The sequence below is a fragment of the Pseudonaja textilis genome, chromosome 1 (assembly GCF_049901715.1).
Source record: "Pseudonaja textilis isolate UNSWEBS1 chromosome 1, rPseTex1.2, whole genome shotgun sequence".
Lineage (NCBI taxonomy): Eukaryota > Metazoa > Chordata > Lepidosauria > Squamata > Elapidae > Pseudonaja > Pseudonaja textilis.
In genome coordinates this window covers 239,597,716-239,612,161 of record NC_141990.1, presented here as the reverse complement: position 1 = coordinate 239,612,161, position 14,446 = coordinate 239,597,716, and the positions used below count along the sequence as shown (strand labels likewise).

Below are 14,446 nucleotides of genomic sequence, written 5' to 3'. Positions count from 1 at the left end.
CCTGAGACAGGATCAAAGGCAACCTTGAAAAAAAAAGTACTGGCAAAGACCTAGAGGTCAGAGTTGAATCTGATGACAAGAAAGAGTTTGGCATTTATTGGTATTGAACTCAGAGAGAATTAATAGAAGGAAAGTGTCAGAAAATAATCAAAAAAACATCAGTCAAAAGGAAATGAAAAAAAGGGTAAAAGCAAAAGGAAGGGAAAAAAGCTAAAGAAAAAAATGATAGTTAAACATTCTGAAGCAAGTTTAGAAAAGTCTACAAACATGTTTATGGCAACAATAAAATGTGACCCTCTTTGAGTCACATAAACCAATTTGGGAAGCGGGTGCATTAATTAGGTGAAAAAAAATTGAGGTTGTAAATGTATGGAAAGAAAACAGGACCTAGGCACAAGTGACTGAGCTGTCAGGTGTCATGGCATTAGTCACCTTGGTAGACTACCTTGTGTGGTCCTTGAAGGAGGACTACACCTTTCCTGCCCTATTAGTTCTCTTGACAGCTTTTGAGACCATAGCATCTTGTTGGACTGCCTAAAGGGATGCAGATGACACTCGCACATGAAAACTTCAGTCAAGGCTGGAAATGCCATAGAAAGCTTGAACCGTGTCTGGGGGCTATCAGAATCTGAGGCTAAAATTGGTTAGGCTCAAGAAAAAATGGAAATGCATTTCAGTAAATATTGCTCATTTGAATTCCTCCGCTAAATTTCATAATAGGAAGGGAAGGAAAATACCCAATTTCATTTGAAACAAAAAAAGGAAGGAAAACGATGCTCTAAAATGATTCATTGCATGTTTGCTTCATTTACTATTACTGCTTCATAATGACATAATCATTACTAATTGAGGATTTTTAGCAACTTGAATCCTTGCTTACTGCTTTTTAGTTTTGATCTAAATAGAAAATATTAACTTTTTATTATTTATGGATTTATTCCAATGGCCCAACTTGTTGACAATCTTCAAGACCTGTTGGGATCAGACAGCATAAAAAAATTAATAAAGTGAATAAAAGCATATGCATATTTATTCAGACACTTTTTTCTGTTTACCATGATTGTTGCTGATATGAGGTTTAATTTTGTGGATGTTATTTATTTATTCATTTTCTCTTACAAGTTTTAATTATGATTTGTATAGCTACCCTGAGCACTGTTCCTGGTGGAAACACAATAGGACAATGTAATGAATAATGAGATGTAACAAAAACTGCAGGACAGCCATTGTTTTTTTAAAAAGCCTCTTCATAGCTATGTAAGTCACTGTTCCATATTGTGGTACACTATTTTGATTAATCATTGAAGAAATTTCATACACAACATGCGCACTGATGAAGAACTCCTACTGAAGGGATTAAATCCAAAAGCAAAACTTTGAAGAGCGTTCATTTTCTGTTTGAGTGCTTCCATAACTACATTCAGGTAGTCCTCGACTTATAACGGTTCATTTAGTGACCATTCAAAGGTACGTCATTGAAAAAAAGTGACTTATGGCTGTTTTTCACACTTCAAACTGTTGCAGCAACCCCATAGTCACATGATCAAAATTCAGATGCTTAGCAACTGACTCCTATTTATGACGATTGCAGTGTCCTGGGGTCATGTGATCACCTTTTGCAACCTTCTGACAAGCAAAGTCAATGGGGAATCCAGATTCACTTAACAACCAGGTTATTAACTTAATAAATGCAATGATTCATTTCACAACTGCTGCAAGAAAAGTTGTAAAATGAGGCAAAACTCACTTAACAAATGTTTCATTTAGTAACATAAATTTTGGGCATAATTGTGGTCATAAAACTAGGGCTACCTGTACCAAAGTTGCATTTTTTTTGAAGTCTCTGTGTCCAAACTGCTAACTATAGTTATCTGTGAATATACTTCTAAAAGGACATGTGCAAGGTTGACCAATTGAGTTACAAGAAACCAGAGGTACTTAATATCCAGACTTCAAAGAAAAAAAAATCTAAATTAAAGAATATTTACATTTGTCCCAGCCATCTTGGCAAAAGTGCTTAATCTGTCCAGAGAAATACAGTATGAAACTCTCAAAAGTCACAGTGTCTCTTTTCTATTTAAATGATTAGATGTTGCTCCTACATCTTATCAATGAACTGAAATAATTCATTGCAGGGACCTTGCGGCTTTCTTTAGTTTGGCACAATTGCATCTTGATTTAATGAATGCTCCACGATTCCTTTCAGCATGAGGCTGCCTAATTATTATGAAATCTACCTGACTTTCTTTCCCTTTCCTGGCTCTCCTTTAATGATTTAATTATGAAGAGATATAAACTCTTTCCAGGACTTTAACCTTCCATGAAAGTTATCCCACCTTCTGGATTTACTGGAAATTCTTACTATCTGTCTATCTGTCTGTCTGTCTGTCTGTCTATCTGTCTGTCTATCTGTCTATCTATCTATCATCTATTTATTTTCTACCTTTATTATTTTTATAAATAACTCAAGGTGGCAAACATACTTAATACTCCTTTCTCATCCTATTTGCTCCACAACAACAACCATGTGAAGTGAATTGGACTGAGAGAGAGTGACTGGCCCGAAGTCATCCAGCCAGTTTTCATGCTTAAAGTGGGACTAGAACTCAGAGTTTCCTGGTTTCTAGACTGGAAACTTAGCCTTTAAACTGGTTCTCATATTAGATTATGTCACTTCACTTCAATAGTGAGATGGTCAACGTATAAATTTAATAAATAAATACTATATCACAATACACAATAAATAATAGTTTATACTATTAGATGATAGATATGGGTATAGGTATAGGTATAATGTACAGATATATTCAATATATTAGATGTGCTGCTAGACACTTTCTGTAAAAGAAAACAAAGAAAACAAAACAAAGTAGCATTGAGTAACTCCATTTAATGCCCAATCAAATGAACAATCAAAATTTGAAATTCTGTGGTATACCTGGACAGCTGCCATCTGACCAGATAAGCACTTCTCTTCTGGATATTGATAATATCACCGGGGAAAGTGCTGTGACAATGTAAAAGCTATTTCATTACTGATATATTACTATAGTGCTGGCTATAGGATTCCTTTTGTACACTGTGGTGAGTTTTGATCTAAGTTTCAGTAGCACTAGAAGTGTTTAGGAGAGGAATATGAGGTATGGTTTTAAAAGTTCCTTAAACTTTTTTTTTACCATGACTACCCTGAGTTTTCATAAATTCACTTGAGATAATATACCACCCAAAAATTGCCATCTCTCTACCTCTGACTATCTCTGTCTCTTCTCTTTCTTGCACACAGTATATCTGTCTATCTACCATATCTACCTACCTACCTACCTAACATCCATTTGTCATGTCATTCATCCACCCATTCACTCATCCACCTGCCCACCTATCCATCCATCCATCCATCCACTCTATTTGTCTGTCTATTCATCAAATGAATTCAGCTAGGGAACTCCCCCCACCCCAGGCTTTCGCAACTTCAAGAAACTCATTATTTCACCTATGAAAAATGTTAGCCTGCTGCTTTTCTTATTTGTGTCACAGATTTTAAAAGCACAACCACGTTGTCTTTCTAAAAATTGCCCAGGTGAAATTACCTGAATCTGCTTTACTGGCCCTCTCAAAACCATTAGTATTTTCTTGTTGACCGCATATTCCACGTTTTCCTCAGATACTCAGGGTGGCTTCCACGGGAGAAGCCCTTTGAGGGAAATTGGGCTGAGAGCAGCAGTACCTGGCCAACTACACCAGAGAGACTCCCAGTGATTTTCCCTGGATCTGTGACAACGGCTTTTTGTAAATACGTGTCGCCTCCAAATGTGGTGGTTTCGTGTTAACCATTTAAAGCCTTAGCTGTACTCAGTCCTATGCAGATTTATTCAAAGGCAATTTTGTTTAATAGGAACTATAATTATCGTCCATTCAAATTTAGGATAGGCATCCAATCCTATTAGGCTCTTCGAGAGAATAACGCCTCGGACTAGGCAGCGTGATCTTAGAAGCAGCTAGTTTAGGATGCAGCGCAATTTACTTTCAAATTCGTGTATTGGCTCTTGCGGTCGAACGCAGCCTCAAATCGGCAAGGCAGAAGTGCCAGAGAATTCCGGCGGCTTCGAATGGGGTTTTTCCAGAGTAAATACGAGTAAGGCATTGGAACCTAACGCGCAATTGCCTGCTTGTTTCCAAATTAAGTTCCACACGTTGAAGGAGGCAGGCTGCCAGGGAGCTGGAGAACGGCAGAGCGCCTCGCCATTCCTCTCGCGGCGCGAAACCACTTAGCTAATTACTTCCCTTCCCTTCCCTTGTTAGTTCAGCTGAGGCTCTGGCCGTTTCAGACGGGGCCAGGTCCAGAACGCCATCAAAGGAGTGGAGTGCCTTCAAGCTGGCGGAATAAAACCACTTCGCCTCTGCACTCAATTAGGGGAAAGCAACAAGGGCAGCGTTTTCACTCCTCCAGGGAGCCTGCCCCCCCAGTCCCCCCTCCCCCCCCCCGTGTGTGTGTGTTTCAGTGTAGAAGCAAAGAAGTTGATTTTCTTCCTGCCTAGTTTTGTCTAAACTCTACACACACACAAACACACAAACACACACCATAGCCATCACCTTCCCGCTCCTCAGGTTTCTCCTCTGCTCAGTGGGACAGGAAGCCGGACTTACAGTCTTAGAAACTGGTGGAGATTTTGACGCACTCTTGCCAGGGTAATTGTTTAAAAAAGAAAGAAAGAAAGAAAGAAAGAAAGAAAGAAAGAAAGAAAGAGAGAGAGAGAGAGAGAGAGAGAGAGAGAGAGAGAGAGAGAGAGAGAGGGAGAGAGAGCGCTAGCGTACACCCTTTTAGTCTTGCACCAGCCATCTCACCTTCCTTCCAGGGGAACGGCCAGAGTTTTCATATTCCTGGCGAAGAAAGGAAGGCGCCTAAACTCCGCTTCATTCAAGAGGGAGAAAATAAACACCGTTCCTTGGGTTGGGCAGGTAGGGGAAAAGAACAGGGCGCGCTTGTATTGTAAGCACGGACACCAGCTTACACGCGAAACAGCAATTTCCTGAGTCAATACTTCTCGGAGAAGTGCCCACCTTCCCAAAGTTCTTCTATCTTTCATCAATCTCCCTCATTTTATTTACTTATTTATTTATTTTTTGGTCCTGGCGGGAGCCCGAAGGTACTTTCTTATATGACTAGTGCAGATAGCAAATCCAAACATCCTGGATGGAGCAGGTGTCCGAGCGCCAGACACGACTCCGCAGCTGCTAGACAATGACTAAGAGTCCTTTAAAAGAGTGATGGATTGGGCCCTTGTAGCTCTCCACGAGAGGTTTTTTTCCACCTCCTCGGCGGATATCGTTCTTTTCGCCCCGAATGCCAGGGGCTTATAGCGAAGCAGCTGGAGATCTGCCGGGTAGAACGTGACCACTTCAACCCAGGAACAAAAGGGAGCGGGGGGGGGGCAGATTGGGAGGGGCCGGCCGGAGGGCAGGGGAAAACCAGCCCGGGACTCCTGTAGCAGAGCCTCCAAGAGCGAGAGAGAGGAAGAGCGAGCGAATGCTGCTGCCCAGCCCAGCCCAGCCCAGCCCTTGCCAATGCAATTCCCCATTAAGATAATCGGTTCAGCCGTGGCGCTTGGCACCGAGAAGTGAATTACACTCAATCCCAGACACGCAGCCGTGACTGTCCAGCCTCTCCCAATTCCAGAGCTTTAGACAGGTGGGACGGGGAAAGCCCCCAATCAACCTCCTGCGGAACCTCCTTAGGCCACTTTCCCAGCTAGGAAGAAGATAGCTTCTCTCTCCGTTTTGCCCTCCATCATCAAACGGCGGGCTTGAGGCTATCTCGTTGGATCGGTTGCGATCGATTGCGAATGGGTCTTCTTTCTCTTTCTCCCCAACCTCATCTCCCCTCTCCTCCTCCAGAGAAGCCTTTCCAAAAATTAGAACATGCTGAATAGCTTCCCTTCCAAAGCAAGGATGGGTCCCAAAATCAGCCTTGCTAGAAAGGAATCGGGATCCTGGCTTTGGGGCACTTGGTGAAGACTTAGCAAGACACATCGGGGCTTTTCTTCAAAGGGGTTACAGTAGACTTCCCCCCAAACCGGCACGTTTCAGATACTTTATTTTTGCGTTAGGCGACTTACCAAAATCAAAATCCAATCAATCGTTGAAGCAATTAATACTCCTATTAATACTACTTTGGATTCTTTGCGTAATTCCCTTGGCCATAAGGATTGGAAACTTTTTTTGGGGGGCGGGCTGGGGGCAATTAAGTCTGCTATATCTTGAGGGCACCTACTTGGGGAGATTGCTTTTGCTTTTCACCTCCTCGTCCCGTCCCCACTCCCCCGGTTGCCGTTTGGTTGTCGCCGGGTCTCAAAGAAATAAATACTGGCAGGAAAGAAGTCGTTCATTCATTTGTCCCATGTTGTCTTCCCGGCGTGTCCCGGTCTCCCGATCTGACGGGTGCTGGGGTGGGGGGAGGGATGCCCTTGGAGGCTGAAAGCGCTTGGATGTTAGTAGATTTGAACCCAGGTCCTCCGAAGGGCTTGGCTGAACGGGATTACGAAAATCAGCGACCTCCGATTTTCCACGTTTGGTGCTTGGATGCGTTTGCACAGAAGGTCAGCTGAAGAGGCTAACTAAGAAGGCGCTGCTTTCTCTGCGGCAAGGGGTTAAACGAGGAGCGGGCAATTCCACTGAGCTGAAATTAAGCCGCTCCCACCTATCCGCGCACGCTTTGCAAGGGACTGACCATCTCTAGGTCCAAGAGCGGAAGTTCTCAGGCGACCCAGCCTTTTGCACTGCCTCCAAAATCCAGTTGTTAGCAAATGAAATATGTCCAGGCAGCCCGAGCCTTCGTCTCCTTAACTCGAACAGTCCTCGCTGAAACCTTTCATGTTTCCAAGGAGTTGCTGACTGGCTAGCCTGCCTTAAAAGAAAAGAAAGGATGGTTAGATTTCGGAATTGGAGAAGGGACCACCTGCCAGGCAGAACCGACTCCTTCAGCAACTCTCCTCGCAAACCACCTTTTCCCAGCCCAGGGCTTTCACATGGAGCAGCGGTGCCCAAACTTGGCTACTTGAAGAGTTGTGGACTTCAACTCCCAGAATTCTCCAGCCAGCAATTCTGGGAGTTGAAGTCCACAAGTCTTAAAGTTGCCAAGTTTGGAGACCTCTGACATATAGCTTCCCATCTTCGTTCAATTTGGAATTGTTGGGAGTTTGTCATCACATCGGAAGGAGATCAGATTGGTCAGGCTCTTCCAAACAGCCATTCCCTGCTTTCCTCCATCCCACGATGGCAGGAACCTTAAGCATCCTTACCTGGGCATTGAATTCCGTTAGTTCCAATGCCGACTCATTTTGAGAAAGTTTAGGCTACACAAGCATAGTAAAGGAACCTATCAAGGCATGTGAATTTAATACACGCCCCCTCCCCCCGATTCTGTGGGAGAGAAGACGGTGCATCTCTCTGACTCCAAAACCAATAATTTAAGGTTCAAAAAGGAATTGTCGACTGATCGCCACCTCGTACTGCTGGGGTCAATGCTAAGATGCAAAGTTGAGAAAGCCTCTATGCCGACTGAAGTCTTTTTTTTTTTTTCTGCAATGCAACACTTTTTGCAGTAGATGTCGCCTCTAATAAGTAAATATCCTGCCCTTTTGAGTTTATTCATCAAAAAGATTCGGGTGATCTTGGCGGGGGTAAAAGACAATGGGGGAGGTCTAAGTATTATTAATGACTTGGGGCGATCTCCCTTACATTTAACTAACCGTTTTCTATGTCTCTTCCTGCCGCCCCCCCCCCACCCCCATCCCCTGTCGTCCAGTGACCTAAATGCAAATAAACCTATCGGATGTGCCTAAATGACTGGCAATATTTTTGTGAATGGAATACTCAGTGACTGGGAATGACGTCATTCAGGAGTTGGGAGTTTTGTGGTCAGTCGTGGATTGGTTTTATAGTGATAAAGGAGATGCTGATTGGCGAGTGAGTGTTCGTTGAACGCCTACACATTTTTGTCCTGCTGATATGTATAAAAGGGGGTCGTTGACCATTGAAGACCGCCACGACTCTGAAAATCATTCTGAGGAAACCTCCACTACGTTTCACTCTTCCCTAAGAAAGGCTGGCATTTGAAGGTAAGCCCTTCTCTACTATTGGTAGCTCTGCTCTTCACAACAGCCCTACAACTCCAGCAGCAGAAATCCTGGCCACGCTTTCTTTAACGTCTTTACTGAGTCCAGGATGATTTACTTCCAGATCTGTTAGAGAGTGTTGCAGCCTGAGCTGCTAGTGTCCTGCATTCCTCAGTTTTACATTTCAAGGATAGGCTTCGTCTAGTTTTTGGAATAGATGGAATTAATCCTTTCTGGATTTTTAAAAAAATAAGAATTAGCATTTTAGGATGTTAGGGAATAAGAGGAAATACTCATCCTGCAAATTTTAAACAAAATTTCTTTGCAAAGAAGAAAGCTTTTATTTTGCTGGAGATAACTCCTTAAAGATGCATTTAATATCGATGTGCGACTTATCTTGTTTTTTTTTTAAAGCAAGGGTTATCTTAAAGGTTGTTCTAACCAAGGTAATATATATTAATTTAAAATAACTTTTAAAGCATCCTTCTATCTCCATCCCCTCCAGTCCCGAGACAGTAATATCTCATAGCATCCGGAACTTCCTTATAGACTTCTTTGCAAGAAAAAAAGTCTACAGGAGGAAGAATTTAAGATGAACCTCTGTGTGTGTATGTGTATCAGGCGTATACAGAGGTTTTAGAATCAGGGATGCACTGTAAAACAGGTTGGAGACAGGGAAATTCAAGAGTGTAAGAAATTCATATTTATGGAGATGCTATATATTCAACATTTTTGAACATACGGAAATGCTTAAAACCAAAGGGGAAGAGGACAAAGAAATCATATGTGGAAAAATAGCTTATAATTCTATGTGCACGATTATTCCTGCATTTTACAAAACCAGTAATATATTTATTTTTCAGTATATAAATGACTCAAACTCCGATTTTACAGCATTGCCTTACCACGTTTTCAGAGGTCCACTTGTTTCAGCTGTTTTTTTTAATTTTTACTTCAAAACGAAACATAAAAAAGAGGCCGCCTCTCTTTTAAGCGTAAATACATCTCGCCACTTTGACTCATTTTCTTTAAGAAAGGTTCTATTTTTGGTTCTCATCTCTTGGCACCGATGTTCTGAGTTGCTTCTGGCCTTGTTCGGATAGTCCATCTAGAACGCTGCCGAAGCCCTCAGAATTCCTAAATGGATATTAAAAGGCCGGTAAATTCTCTGCAAATACTTCTTTTACGCGCATGATTAACGGGTCGTTTATTACCCTCAGAGAATTCCCACTTTAGGCCAACCTGGTCCTGTGCATAACGTTTGTCCGGGAAGGATGCGTCGCTGTTTCTTGGACTTACCACAGCCAGCCATATATTTTCTCCTTCAGAAGGGAATCCTATCTACGCCATTTGGAATGCTTGTCGATGGGATCGCAGCCTAAATAGGCGGCGGGGGAATGGGGGGGAGGGGAAGTAGGCAGGGCCGCAGAGGCTCCTCTCCTTGCAGAGAGATAATGTGGCTCCTCTCCTTGCAGAGAGATAAGACCATGGCTGTGCTGAAGATCTCCTCGCTCCTCGCCGTTTACGCTTTGGTGGCCTGCCAGATGGAGAACGGCCAGGCAGTCCCGCTCAGGTAAGAGGCAGCCGACGGCGGACTTCCCTGCAGCTCTCGGGAGGAGAGCCTGGAAGTTTCCTCCCGGCGGGGGCGGCGAAGCGAAGAAAAGTCCTCCGACGGGAAGGAGCTCAGTTAGGAGAGGGCTAAAAGAAGAAGAGTTAGGGGCGCTCGGCAGGCGCGGATTTGGCTCCGTGGGGACCATTCGCCCGGATTACCAACCAGCTTTTAAGAGCACTATGGTGCTCCCCGTTCCTCCTTTTCAATTTCAAAAACACCAACTCCATCGCCACTTGCCTCGCCTCCCCGGGGTGGCGAGACCCGAAAGTAGAAAGCGGCGTAGAAATTACGCAAGCATACAAATGAGCAAGCGAGCAAGCCAAGCCAAGCCAAGCCAAACCAAACCAAGCTAAGTCAAGCCAAACCAAGCCAAGCCAAGCCAAGCCCAATCCGTTGGCCCGCCTTGTGATTTTCTTCCCCTGGCCAGCAAAGCGGATCGCTCGCCCATCGGAAGCCCCTCCAGATACATTGGGCAGCACCCACCCACCCCCAGCCTGCCTAACCCCTTGGTTTGGGAGAGAGGCGAGTCGCACTCCACGCCAACCCCGAGGGAGGAGGAGGAGGAGGAGGGGTGGGGCAATGACCGGCGGGCGCTGGCTGGAAAACCCGCCCCAGGCTGCCTGCGGGGAGGAGAAGCGCTGCTTCCCCCCACCCCCAAAAGCGGCGCTTTCAAGGGGGCGCTTGTCTTCACGCAGAACGGGCTTCGAACCGGTCACCGACCGAGGCGCCCTGGGGGACTATGAAGCTCGGAGGTTACTCAACGCCCTGGTGAAGGAATACATCCAGATGACCGCGGAAGACCAGGACCAGGGCAGCGAAGGCAGTAGGTAAGAAGCTTCCAAAACCCTCTTCCCCTCGTCTCCCTCCCGGACGCCAAGCTGGGGGGGGAGGGGGGGAGGGGCACAGCGCCTCTCCTGGTGGGCATCGGAGCAGACGGGAGGATATCCTCCCTCGAGATCCGACCGGGCGCCTTGCAACCACCTGGGGCGGCCGATCCGAGCGGAGGGCTTCGCTTGCCCTCTCGTTTTGCTCGCCCAACTGACTTAAGAATATCCATTTAGCCATTGACTATGGGTATACAACTTACGCATCTGTGTATACACACACATACACACACACTTATGCAGCCACATACACAGGAAAGACTTTGAAGTGCAAAGAGGAGGAGGGTTTTTGATTTAAAAACAACAACATGGGAGAGCAAGAAGGTAGGTCTTGGATGCCTTCTCTTTTGTCCTCCATCCCTCTCGGCCCATTTTCTTAAGAACCGAACCCGCCGGACTCAATCCTTCTCCCCTCGCCCTAGTGCCCGTGGGGGTGGGGGTGGGGGGGGGGGTGGGAGGAGAGAGAGGCGGCAGAGAGCGAGAAGGTCCTTTGACATTGGAGGAAGGAAAGAGATCCTTTGCACGTAGTAGCGCCCCCTTCCCTAACCAGCCCAGGCTTCCAGCTGCACCTGCGGTTCCCTACTGAACTCCCCTGGTGAAGCATGAGGAATGGTTGAGCCCCAGCGACGCATGCAATACCCTCCCCCCCCCACCCCGGAATTGCTAACAGTCGCAACGCCCCCCCCCGCGCCAACTCGTTTGCTTGACTGGGCAATGGCTCACTGGCGCCCCCTACCCGCTGCTCCGACGGTTCTTCGGATTGACATTGCATGGGGTCAAGGCACGGCGTTGAGATGGGCTTGTGTTGGTTAAAAGGCTCGGGGGGAGTTCTTTTTTTTGTGGGGGGGTGGAACGCGGGGACGGGGGGTAGAGGGGGGATAAGGCATGACTACTACGCATGTGTTTTTCTTGCGCTCCTTTTTCTCCCTCCCTCGGTTACTTTGTTCGGCATGTTTTTCCCCCTTTGCAGCTTGGATAGACCCATTTCCAAACGTTGTGCCAACCTGAGCACTTGTGTGCTGGGCAAACTGTCTCAAGAATTGCACAAGTTGCAAACGTACCCTCGTACTGACGTCGGGGCTGGGACGCCTGGCAAGAAAAGGAATGTGTTGAGTGAGCTGGAAAATGAACGCTATGCAAACTACTGAGGAAGCCCTCGGAAGCAACTAGATGGGCTCAGTTTCCTTTGAATTTTTTTCCCCCCTCTTTCGTTTTCTTCTTTTATTTAACTTGATGCATGATGTGGATCTAACCTTCACTGCTAACTTTGCTGTGTTCTTTTAGATCTGAAGTGCTTGGAGTAGTAGAGCAAAATCCAAGTTAGGAAATTAAGGATGAAATGCACACACATAACACTTGTTGTAGGGAACTGGGGAAAAGCAGAAGCCAAATTCAAAGTAGATCAGAATAAAACGTTGCCTTGAATTTTCAACTAATTTTTTAGGATTCTTATTTTATGAATAATAAGGAGCATCCTTTTTTTATTTGAGGCTACTCATTGTAAAAAAAAATGAAATAAATAAATGTTTCTTTCATGCAACTGTTCAATAAACCTATTTTTCTATAAGGAATAGGTCTATGTTCTGATTACAGATTATACCATTTTTAAAATGTGGGGTTTGTAGCAATGAGTTTTATAAGGAGGTCAGTATGGATGTTTGCAATTTTTTTTGCTTAATTAAGAGTATTTTGAAAGAGTTACATGTCTGATTAGTATTAGATGAATCAGTAAAGTGATAACTTTCATACAATGAAGTCAGTGAAAAGGTTCACACTGAGTTTGATAGTATGAACTTTACAAATCTGTTCAGAAGTGTAGAAACACAACAACTGGTTTCCAAATGAGAGCAATGTTATTCAGTTACAAAAAGTTTTATTCTGTTTGACTTCCTCCAGGTAAGAATTTTAATCTTATATTTCTATGTATGTATTTGTTCCTGAAGACGTCACTTATTTTGATTGACTTATCAGCCTGAAGATAATTTGGTGCAAGAGAATCCAAAATTGCCTGTAATTCAAACATTGACTTGTATTCTTTGTGGGAACAATGTAGGTTAAGTTAAACATTCAAATCAATGAGACTTATTGTAAAAAGCCTGATTTTTGTCAGAGATGAACAACAGAAAAAACAAGTTGGATCACACCCATGGCCAATCTGATATCAGATGAATATATCGTATATCATTTAGACCAAGGGTCTCCAACTGTTGTGACCTAGGCTTCCCCCAAAAGCACTAAACTGACTCTTTGTCCTGTCAAAACCCATTTTATTAAATGAAGGTGAATTTCTTGCATTCACATTCAGCCAAAGGCCTGGCAAACAGTCTTTCAAGGGTTTAATTAGGAGCACAGACCTTATCTAGCCTGGAAAGGTACCAAATAAATATTTTCAAATGCAGTGCTGACAAGGAAGGGCTTGGCACAGAGTGTCTGAGATGCACAGGCAGATCTTCACACTGCTGCAACAAACGAATGAATGAATTGTTTCCTGCAAAAGCCCCCTCCCCTTTTGCTCCTCTTTTAATCCCTTTGGGAGGAGACATATACTGTTCACCTGTGGCCTCACTCCCACCTCAGCCCTTAGTTTGTTATTGTTCTTTTCTTTTGGCAGCTCTGTTCATGCCCAGGCTAGGAACTGGCTCCAGCTGCTTCCACACCTCACTGCTGTCCCACTTCAAAGGCAGCTGATGACTGCCAGACTGCCCTGGCCCCATCTCTGCCTCTAATGCAGAGCCCTTGTCATAGCCTTCCTCGGCCTCCAGGACTGGTCCATGTTCTTCCCCAACCTCCTCACTGTCCGAGTCTGCTGCCAGCTCTGCTAGCCCCTGGCGGCCCACAACACTAACCTTGGCAACTTTAAGACTTGTGGACTTCAACTCCCAGAATTCACAAGTCCACAAGTCTTAAAGTTGCCAAGTTTGGAGACTCTTGATTTAGACCATCCCAGTAGCTTATATATCCAGAAATGGCATTACATCAGGAAATGTAGACCCAGGAGATGAAGGCAACAGTCCTCATATGTAGTGGCATTGGCCAACCCTGATGCTACAGGATGGTGATCCTTGTAAATCAGGCTTTGGGTACTCTTAGAAAAAGTGTAGGTTATCCTCCCCACAGTTCTGTGGATTTTGCTAGGTTGGGGAAGAATGTGCAATGGTTCATTTTTTCTATATTCTGGGTTACGTTAAGGGAGTAGAAGTTTTTTTTTCTAGCACTAGCACTGATGATGTTACCTAGTTTGGGTAATGAAACATCTGCAAGAAAACAAGCAAGCTCAGAGAGCTCCAAGGAGCCCTCAAAAGTCCTTTTCGTTCATCATAACATAAAATTGCTCTTCCCTTCCCCCCTCCAAGATTGGCATTCTTGAGATGTTGCCAACAAGAGGTTGAGGAAAACTGGGATTAAACAGTGGGCAGCACGATGCATTCAGAAGCTGGCATCAAAGATCTTAACTCTATTTTCTTTTCTTTTTTAAAACAACAACAACAACAGCATAACAGCAGAAAAGAGAGCATGTAACACGGCAACATGTGTGACCCATCGTTTGGCAGATTTCCTGAACAGATCAGGAGGTGTGGGAAAGAACACATTTGTACCTACCAATGTTGGAGCCCATGCTTTTGGGAGGCGAAGAAGAAACATACAAATCTAATCCACTGAATGATTTCTGGGATATGGTAAGTGTAGGGCTAAATAATATTGGAATTCTATTTCCTCGGTGAATATGTTATTTTTACAACTGTTGGAACAGACTTGTGATTTCATCTGATTCTTTTAAAGGAATTACTATCCTCCCGTAAACCTATGGCTATTAGCAAGTTTTAAGAGGACATTTAGTG

General features: G+C 44.4%; 1 protein-coding gene and 1 long non-coding RNA gene across 2 annotated transcripts; one reads left to right on the top strand and one right to left on the bottom strand.

The window, feature by feature from the left end:
* Positions 1-6,369: 6,369 nt before the first annotated feature.
* LOC148128122 (uncharacterized) lies at positions 6,370-10,272 on the bottom strand. The gene is made up of 3 exons (XR_015740896.1): positions 9,411-10,272; positions 9,017-9,248; positions 6,370-6,901 (listed from the first exon to the last, which is right to left on the bottom strand). It is a non-coding gene; the product is annotated as an uncharacterized LOC148128122 (long non-coding RNA).
* On the top strand, positions 7,982-14,242 carry LOC113440362 (calcitonin-like). The gene is given in 5 exon segments (XM_026706742.2): positions 7,982-8,114; positions 9,587-9,684; positions 10,419-10,550; positions 11,578-11,752; positions 11,754-14,242. Coding segments are annotated over 4 exon segments (417 nt in total). The 5' UTR covers positions 7,982-8,114; positions 9,587-9,598; the 3' UTR covers positions 11,778-14,242.
* The last annotated feature ends 204 nt before the right edge of the window (positions 14,243-14,446 follow it).